The following is a 9,857-nucleotide window of genomic DNA, read 5'->3' as shown; positions in this document are numbered from 1 at the left end:
CAGTTTGGGGGTCCTCGTGCTGCCTTCAGGTGATGTCAAAAATATTTGTATTTCCACAGAGCGCACATGAACGAATATTAACAAACAGCCTTTTGGCTTCTTATGTAACACAACGAATGGTCTCTGTTTTATTGTTGTGTATCTGTTGTTGTTGTTGACGAGTTTTAACAACACAATTAAACAGGCTTAAATTATATTTCTGTTTAATGTGGCAGTTCTTGCTCTGTTTGTTTTCATATCTCCAAATACATGGCATTTAAAAACAATTACATCAACATAATGAATTATCCCTATGTCACAATAATATGTCCAACATCGCTAACTTATCAAACTAATTATTAAACAAGGGTTAATTAATAACACTAATAAGCTAAAAGGTGTTTAAAGATGTATACAGCCTTACATCAATTATACCTTATTCTGTCAATGGAGCACACAAGTTTACGAGGTGGTACCTGAACGCAACATTTCACACACCGCTAGACAATTTGCTTCCACGCCGACGAGCTGTGCAGGAGGGAGGGGAGGAAATCATCCACATCGCTGAAGCAAAGCAGAGCAAGCATCCACCGGGAAATCTCTCTCTCTCTCTCTTTCTTTACATCATGGAGCAGAAACAAACCATCAACTTTGGCGCTGGACCTGCAAAACTCCCGCCATCCGTAAGTTTAAACCCGCACTTTGCTTGTGTAACGTTAATAATGTGACGTTAATTATGTGAAGGGGGGAGACAAAAAGGTGCAAAATATGAGCTACCTTGTTACTAAATGCAACGTTCAAAGCTCCGCGTTTAGCCCACGTCTTCAGCATTTCGGCACTACTTTATCTCCGTAACGACAGAGACGTGTCCGCGGTGGAGTGAGAGACCGGCCGTCGGTCTGAGCGCTGCCCTCCTCTCAGAGCTGAAAACTGCGTGTCGAGTTGCATCATCCTCATTCGTGTGGAAACCGGCTCCTTTTTTTTGGTGCTTCACCGGCGGCAGCAGCGCAAACAGCTTCTTTACGGCAGAGAGTGAGCTGTTAGAAAGATTAATCCTGCTCTTCAAAATCATGCGCGTTTCATGGTAAAACATACGCAGAGAGATAAAGGGAGCGTCATCTTAAAGGTGGCACTTATTCCTCTGCAGTTGGCACAGTCGTGTGTGTGTGTGTGTGTGTGTGTGTGTGTGTGTGTGCGCGTGTGTGCGTGTGTGTGTGTGTGTGTGTGTGTGTGTGTGCGCGCGTGCGTGTGTGTGTGCGTGCGTGTGTGTTTGAGAGTATAAATGCATGTTTGTACTTGTGAGACTGAGGTTGTGTGGTCCAGATTGAGAAAATGTCCTCGTGCAAAGGTACATTACAATAATATCTCATTTACGCTGTGTAGCAACCGAAAAATCAAATAAAGAAAGTACACATCAATTATATTTTAACAATTATTATTCTCAGTTTTCAGATTTAACTCTATGGATTATAAATAATAGATAGACATGCATAAATAAATAGAAATAAATTAGAAAACGAATGAAAATAAAAGAGTGTAGCTGGAGTGAACTTTTTTCTTCTTTGTTAAATCCATTTTTCATCATAACGGTCTCAGTCAACTTTATAATAAACAATCTCTGCACATCTTAACATCTTGCCCTCAGTTCAGACTGGAGTGGGTATGTTTGCTCTAAAGATGTGTGGTTGGTCACATTGTGGCGTTTCACATTGGCGCGTTTAATAATGGCCACGTATCTGAACATTTGAGACAGAGTGGTTTATAGCGCCAGCAGATCAATGAACAAATAAGAGTCCGTCCATTCTTTGTTAAAAGCTCTGTTTTCTCTTTTTGGAGCAGCCATGTGAGTTTGCTCCTCCGACCTCTCTCTCTCGCTCTCGCTCTCGCTCCCCCTCCCTCCCTCTCTCTCTCTCTCTCTCTCTCTCTCTCTCCCCCTCCCTCCCTCCCTCTCCTGTCTGTGTGCAAATCTCACTCGACTCACGATGCATTTTGCAATACACATATTCCATTGGCTGAGTAGCATCACGTGAGATGATTTACAACGCATGTAATTGGTCGGTGTGTTTCCTGGACTCCTGAACCCTAAAATGTATATTTCTCAATTATCCATCAGTTATACATCCGGACACGGACCGCGGTCCGCCTATTGGTGACCCCTCCTGTAGGTGCTCGACAGAGCAGCCATACTGCTCCTGTCTGAACCTTTAACACACACACACACACACACACACTTCTCTTTCCTCAGTTCAGCAGATGTACACAGTGTACCGTCAATTTTATTAACAAAGTATACTGTTAAAACCCCAACTCAAGATTTTTTTACAACTTGATCATTTATGATGTCTTTATTGTTTACGTGTTCATTATATCTTGCTTCTTGCCTTTTGTTGTCGCACTACTTATCATTCATGTAGCACGATGTGCAATGCCACTAATCTGCCAAATAATCGGTATCTATTTGCTGTGCTGGCTTTTTTTGGGGGGCAAATGTTATTGGTGTTGATTTTTTTTTGTTGTGTTTTTTAATTTGTGTGTGTTGAGCTCCACAGCACTGCAGTGAGCCAAAGGCTCAAATCTCTAAACACATTTAAATCTGCATTATCTTAATTTGGATGAAAAGCACTATGGATAAGAGGAACACTATATTTCATAGTGTTGTGAAATGTTCCTGTTGTTCTGCATCATGATACCCCTTTATCTTTCAAACCGACCTTTGTCCGGCCATCATCATTGATTTCTGATCCGGTTTAAAGTCTTTTCAAGAAATTCCTAAAGGCAGTGTTGGTAATCTTCCTCAAAAACATTTTTGATATTTTTGCTGAAATTGTCTTTACAGCAAAAACAGCAATCAATGAATCAAATGCTCTGACAAAAATAAATAAAAAATCCGGCATCTGTGGGCTGTCACAGGACTGTAATATACACATCCAATCATTTCATTCGGCCCAGATGTAATGATTTGACCAGCTACCTACCAACTGCACGTATTCTGCCCGTGCACTCATTGCTCGTCACCAGAGTCTTCCGCAAGCTGCTAGCTTGACAGCTTTCACATTGTTGTTTGTGTTCATAACTGTTTTGGGGCTTGGAAACCATGAATGGACAGTTTTTGTTATTACGGTGGTTTGAGAAAAGTATTTGTGTTTTGTAATATATTTCCCGGTTCTCCGGTTCTGCAGAGTGAGGCCGATTCAAAGTGTCTTCAAACGTGCATTCTCTCTACTGACCAGCAGGGGGCGACTCCTCTGGTTGTATAGAAGTCTATGAGAAAATGACTCTACTTCTCTCTTGATTTATTACCTCAGTAAACATTGTAAACATGAGTTTATGGTCTCAATCTCTAGTTTCAAGTCTTCTTCAGTACAACATGATGTTCATTTAGTAAATTATGGTCCATTTAGAGTCTAACAGACCATAAAGCAGGGTAAGCTTTAGGGCGGGTTTACTGTGATTGACAGGTCTCTGTCTCTACAGGGACGTATACACCATTTCTACGTCACTCCTCCGCATTCCAAACATGGTAACTTCTTTTCATTGGTTGCAAAAAAAAACAACATGGCAACGATCGTTTTCCAAATCAGCGAACTCAAGTCTTCAAAACATCAGTCCACAATCCGATGGGTGACGTCACAATGACTACGTCCACCTCTTTTATACAGTCTATGGTTCATAATGATAATGTGAGGCTTAAAGGGACGGGCTGTCAGTTTTGCTGACTTGCTGACTTTTTTGCCAGATTTAGCAACTTTTGAAGCTAATGCTGTTAGCTGCTTTTTCCGGAAAAGAGTTAGCAACACTGGCACATTGTTTTTTCGATTGAATCATTTAAAAAATCTCACGTACTCCTGCTAGTTTCTCAAGATTACCAAACCTGCCTTTACTATGTGGTGCTTTTTATATTTCAGGTGCTGCTTCAAGCACAGCAGGAGCTCCTCAACTACAGCGGCACCGGTATTAGCGTTCTCGGTAAGTGGAACTACGTACCGAGTCGCATCACGAGACAAAACCGCTGTGTTCCTCACCATCGATGCACGTTATGGACGATCCAAACTAATGAAAGGATAAGTTCACAATGTTTCAAGTCTTACAGCAATAGTCTGGGAACAGTGAACACTGGAACAGGTTTTCTTGCTGTAATAATCATTCCTCCTGTTCATACTGGACACAAAGTGATTCCCCTCATAACAGGCTTTTCATTTTCAGTCCCTTCTTCATGCTTTCATGCCAGCGTAAAATGTAATAGTCAAATATAATCAGAATGTGTGTAAATGCCAATGACGTTGGGATTAAATAAAAATGTTTTCCCACTGTTACAACCAGAGATGAGTCACCGATCAGCGGACTTCAACAAAATCCTCAACAAAACGGAGAGTCTGATGAGAGAGTTGCTGTAAGTGCTGCTTTGGTCGTTTCACATGGCTTCTACTCCTCCTCCTCTCCTCTGTTCACCGCAGCACCATTGCGACACTTTCAAGACCATGGGAGAAATAAACACAGTATTTCTGAGTATGCAAACTAAAACAATGATTAATGGGACAAGTAGGATGATGGCAATAATTGCATTGCCACATTAATAGTTACATGCACATTCTCTACTGTGTTCCTTTTAAATCCTTTACCTCTAACTGTATCTCAGGGTACTGATGGCTGAATGCCAAAGAGCTTTAGGGTTGGGCTGTGCTAAACTAAACAAAGGTATCTATGCAGGCTTCTTCAGGAGGAGTTCAACTTTGCTCTAATCTTTAACATTTGTCAAAAAGTGTGTGAATTTAAAAACTGTTTGAATATTCATATTTTATGAGTTTAACTTCTTTTTTTATTGTTAAGGATTGTTCTCAATTTGAGGAAAAATAATGACTGCGAAGCCTTGTTTAGGGCCTGAGATACACCTCTACCGTGAAACTCATAGAAGTCAGTGGTGAGCTCATATAGTGCAGGACAGACTAATACAATCCTCATAGAATTAAACCATTCACAAAATAACATGTACTGTATATCTCAAAGTGCCATAGCTTATTAACTCAAAAAGCGAAAAAATCACAACGACCAGTAGATTTGAATCTACTTTTAAATGCCAATAATCTTGGTTTTACCTATCCATAGGCACTGAGCGCACCAGAACGATGAACTAAGGAGAATCAAGATTGCAAACCGTGTGGTGTGGATCAGTGTGAGAAGGTGAGATAAGCGTCTGTCAGCGTAGTGTTTTAACACAGTGACCTTTTTCCTCTTCACAGGAACATCCCCGACAACTACAAGGTGATGTTCCTGCAGGGCGGCGGGTCAGGACAGTTCAGCGCTGTTCCCCTCAACCTCATTGGCCTCAAAGAGGACAGGTGCGCCGATTACCTGGTGACAGGCACGTGGTCCGAAAAGGCTGCGAAAGAGGCGGGGAAGTACGGCAAAGTCAACATCGTCCACCCGAAGCTGGATCGTTACACGAGTAAGTCGATGTGCTTTGTCGATTCCGTGCGGCAACCTCCACTTCTGCCGAGTGAAGCCAGTGTGGAAGTGTCATAAACTTGCATTCTCTCTACTGACCATCAGGGGGCGACTCCTCTGGTTGTATAGAAGTCTATGAGAAAATGACTCTACTTCTCTCTTGATTTATTACCTCAGTAAACATTGTGAACATGAGTTTATGGTCTCAATCTCTAGTTTCAAGTCTTCTTCAATACAGCATGATGTTCATTTAGTAAATTATGATCCATTTAGAGTCAAATAGACCATAAAGCAGGGTATGCTTTAGGGCGGGCTTACTGTGATTGACAGATCTCTGTCGCTACCAGAGCCGTATACGACATATCTACGTAACTCCTCCGCATTCCAAATATGGTAACTTCTGTTCATTGGTTGCAAAAAAAACAACAAGGTGACGGCGAAATCCCCAAACTCGAGGCATACAACCGTGAGGTGGTAATTCTAGTTTTACTTCTTTAAAGTTCAATTGAGTTATTCCATCTGTTCACACTCGCATTCACTCCTACGAGCAATTCGGAGTCCTCAATTATCACATCAAAAGTATTGGCTGTGTGCCCAGGCTGTTCCACAATAAACAATAGAGCCGACTGCCAGTGAAAGACTCTGGTATGCAAGCGGCCTTTTCCGCATGGTTGTGTCTGACTGGGGTTCTCGTTTGTCATAACGTTTGGAGGCAGTTTTACAGTTTTGTTTAGGAAATGTACGTTCTTCAGGCTGCCATCACCAGAAAGAGCAGTCTCTTATTTTTCTGAGCATCTGGCCCTGCAGACAGAAAGTTCAACTGGCACATCTGGTTCTATGCAACTTTTGTGAAATGGTCACTGTGGATGGTGGAAAAATGTTCTTGTCCTCCCTTTTTCAGGCATTTTTTTTTTTTTAACAAGTCAATGGCTTGATTTTCCAAACTGGATTTAAAAATAACCAAAGACGGTGGTTTAACTAAATTCTGTCGTTGCTCCCTCCAGAAATCCCCGACCCCAGCAGCTGGACCCTGAACCCCTCGGCCTCCTACGTGTACTACTGCTGCAACGAGACTGTCCACGGCGTGGAGTACAACTTCACACCAGAAACAAACGGGGCGGTCCTCGTCAGCGACATGTCCTCCAACTTCCTGTCTCGACCCGTGGACGTGTCAAAGGTGAGGACAGGATTGATACTAAATAAAATGTTAAATTCTTTCCTTCCTTGGCTCCCCGAAAGTTAACATAAAATGTTTTACGTTCTTTATAAGATAAAGCAAGGTAAGGTATCATATTCCAATGTGTCCTCTTGCGTTGTGTAGTTCGGGCTGATTTACGCCGGAGCTCAGAAGAACGTGGGCTGTGCCGGGGTAACCGTGGTAATCGTGCGAGAGGACTTGTTAGGACACGCTCTGAAAGAGTGTCCCATTGTCCTGGACTACAAGGTGCAGGCTGGAATGAACTCTCTCTACAACACGCCACCATGTTTCAGGTACAGACTCTTTGGTTGCATTTTCCATTTTTCATGGTATAGTTCAAGTTTATGCGCTTTATTTAATTTCTTGCTGAGAGTTGGATGAGAAGATTGATACCACTCCTATTCTTTATCTGTTAAATATGAAGCTACAGACAGCAGCTGGTTAGCTTAACTTAGCATAAAGACTGGAATCGGGGAAAACGGCTAACCTAGCTCAACCGAAGGTAAAACAATCATCACCTGTTTAAATCTCACTAATAAACATGTAACTTCGACAAGTTGGGATTTCTCAGTGGACAATGTGCTTGGCTATAGAGTGCTGCAGGAATGAGTCCTAAAACCAGGAGATGAGTCAGCTTTTTTGGTTCATCTCGGCTGGAATTATTATTATAACTTTTTTTTTTAAATGCCTGAAAAAAGGTCTGTGGTTAAAACAAGTTTTCATGTTTTGTTCTATGACATAAAATACGTCAGTAAATACTCTGCGGCTGCTAACAAGTGGTTAAATGAGACGACTAAATGTCATCCCGAGAACACTGGTCTGCCTTTATAAGCTCATTGTGTATACTGTCGCTTATGTGACCGTGGTGCAGTCTGTTTATATCCTAATGTTCATGCTTCAAAAATCATAAAAGTGGTGTTCATTCGTAAAGATTATATCGCTGAACAAAACATGTCGGTATCCTAAACCTAGAGTTCATTTTCTGAAAGAATCCAGAATCCAACAGACAAATCTCATTGTTGTTATGTCGAGGGAGCCAGTGCGATGCTAACGTCTTGGCTAGGATGCCAGTTGCTTCCTTCAGTCTCTACTGGTTGCCTGGCAACCTCACAGTGCAAGTACCTTTTTAAAGTTTTTATATTTTATTTTATTTTATTATTGTATGCTAAGCTAAGCTAAGCGGCTGCTGCTTTATACGTAGCATACAGACATGAGAGGTATCAATTTTCTCATCTAACTCTCGGCAGGAAAGCAATTAAGAATATTTCCCAAAATATTGAGCTGTTTCTTTAAGGACATTTAAAAACAAAAAGATATTTGTAACTTTTATTTTGTGGGTTCAGCATCTACATCATGGGTCTGGTTCTGGAGTGGATCAAGAACAACGGCGGCAGCGCTGCCATGGAGACGCTCAACAAGCAGAAGTCCTCCATGATTTATGACATCATCAATACCTCTAATGGTTTCTATGAGTAAGTATCACAAAACAGCAACTGATGTTCAAATAGGAAATTCGGTGAAGGTTAAAACCTTCTGGGAGAGTCCTGATCTACAGTCTTGTTTCAAGATTTAAAACTGTATTAGCATGAAATATTGCACGGCGTCGCCGGCTGAATGACGGTCTTAACTCTTCAAGTGATGGTTCACAAAAGGTATGATAAAGAATGAAGGACACAATACTGTAGCTCCAAAAGCTAAGAAGGAAAACAATGAATACAAACATGACCACCATTTGGTTTCCCAACAGAATCAAGCTCTGTCATCAGACCACAAACTTTAAAGTTGCTAAATTCCAAATTCAGAGCATTTCTATTGCCTCTCAACATAGCGACGGCTGAGCCGACAGCTAGCGGCTAACGGTGCTAGCAACAGGTGTTAAACAAACATAAAATGTTTTTTGGGGGGTAAAACACACTTGTACTATGTGTTTAAGTCTCCTTCAAAATAAGAGCTCTTTTTCACAACATAACCAAAGGGGAAAACAAAGACTTGATACAAATACCAATGCATACAGAGGTAAACTAAAGGCCATGTAGTATACGATGACAGTAACGATGAAGAACACCGAAGTCATGAAGGGAAATAATGTAACTTGGATTGACGTACCGCTGTGTCCACCCGTCCAGGTGTCCCGTCGACGTGACTTGTCGAAGCCGCATGAACGTACCCTTTTATGTGGGGAAGAAAGAGGGAGACGAAGCCTTGGAGAAGGAGTTTCTGGCCGGCGCATCCAAACGCGGAATGATATCGCTGAAAGGACACAGGTTAGTCCAACCTGCATGTAGACCTACTTTACTGCTGTATTTGAAGGGTTACTAGAGAGAATACTGGGTCCTTGAAGTAAGTGAGGTTATGTTAAGTCAGACATGAACACCAGCAGTCCGATGCACGATGGATTTGCTTGTAATGTTTTGGAGTAAGAGCTTTGTGAACCTCGAACTTGGCGCTTTGTCTCCCCCTGCAGGTCAGTTGGAGGAATCCGTGCGTCTCTGTACAACGCTGTTACAGTGGAGGACACTGAAGCCCTGGCCACCTTTATGAAAGAATTCCTGAAAGAGCACCAATAAAACAGCCACACTGAAAGTCGGCTGATATCACACACTTACATTTCGTCACTTCAAAAAGGTTTACTAGAGATCCATGTTGGATCTTGAAGCTGCACGTTTTGTAAAACCCTTTCATTGTCCTTAATCACCTTTAACCACTACTGTTGCCAGTATTGTCTTAGTTACATCTGTGTTTTATAGAAACAGTATTTTAACGTTGACTAACAGTGCTTTAATAGACATACTGTAGGTAATGTTTGTGACTTGCTCCACATGTTTACATTCCAGTAAATCTAACTTGGCAATATTTACATGTCGCAGCGTCATTTCTTGACTTCAGTGCCGTTTTACTATTGACTGTATTCTTTTGGAAATCCAATATGAACCCATATCAATAATTATAATAATGTATGAATCCATCTGCTGATCCTGACTTCTGTTCAGGAAGTGATCTTATTGATCCGTGTAAGGCCGTGTATATAAATCAACACGTATGTAGTCGGCTCCGGTATTTCCCCTGATTAAGAGGAGACACTACAGGTGAATAGAGTAAAGAAATGAAATAATAGATACCGCCATGAAACCTCCCTAGTTGATTACTTACATCAAATCAAAATGTATGTTTAAATAAGCATAGTCTTATAAATGTGTGCTTTATAACCCATTTCCTGTACAGAAATCTGAACACTCGA

General features: G+C 41.4%; 1 protein-coding gene across 1 annotated transcript; it reads left to right on the top strand.

Annotated features, from left to right (window-relative positions):
• The first annotated feature begins 503 nt into the window (after window positions 1–503).
• psat1 (phosphoserine aminotransferase 1) lies at window positions 504–9,462 on the top strand. Its single transcript, XM_079162104.1, has 9 exons — window positions 504–662; window positions 3,885–3,945; window positions 4,300–4,369; window positions 5,217–5,422; window positions 6,426–6,598; window positions 6,743–6,912; window positions 7,963–8,091; window positions 8,746–8,883; window positions 9,084–9,462. The coding sequence occupies exons 1-9, from the start codon at window positions 606–608 to the stop codon at window positions 9,184–9,186; spliced, it is 1,107 nt and encodes a 368-aa protein (XP_079018230.1). The 5' UTR covers window positions 504–605; the 3' UTR covers window positions 9,187–9,462.
• Window positions 9,463–9,857: the final 395 nt, after the last annotated feature.

The sequence above is a fragment of the Pholis gunnellus genome, assembly GCF_910591455.1.
Source record: "Pholis gunnellus genome assembly, chromosome: 6".
NCBI classification, from domain to species: domain Eukaryota; kingdom Metazoa; phylum Chordata; class Actinopteri; order Perciformes; family Pholidae; genus Pholis; species Pholis gunnellus.
This window is presented reverse-complemented; position numbering and strand designations above follow the sequence as displayed.

Coding starts and splice junctions, on each gene's coding strand:
- psat1 (XM_079162104.1), top strand. CDS start 606: ATGGAGCAGAAACAAACCATCAACTTTGGCGCTGGACCTGCAAAACTC. Junction 5,423..6,425: donor GAAGCTGGATCGTTACACGA/GTAAGTCGATGT, acceptor TGCTCCCTCCAG/AAATCCCCGACCCCAGCAGC. Junction 6,599..6,742: donor GACCCGTGGACGTGTCAAAG/GTGAGGACAGGA, acceptor TGCGTTGTGTAG/TTCGGGCTGATTTACGCCGG.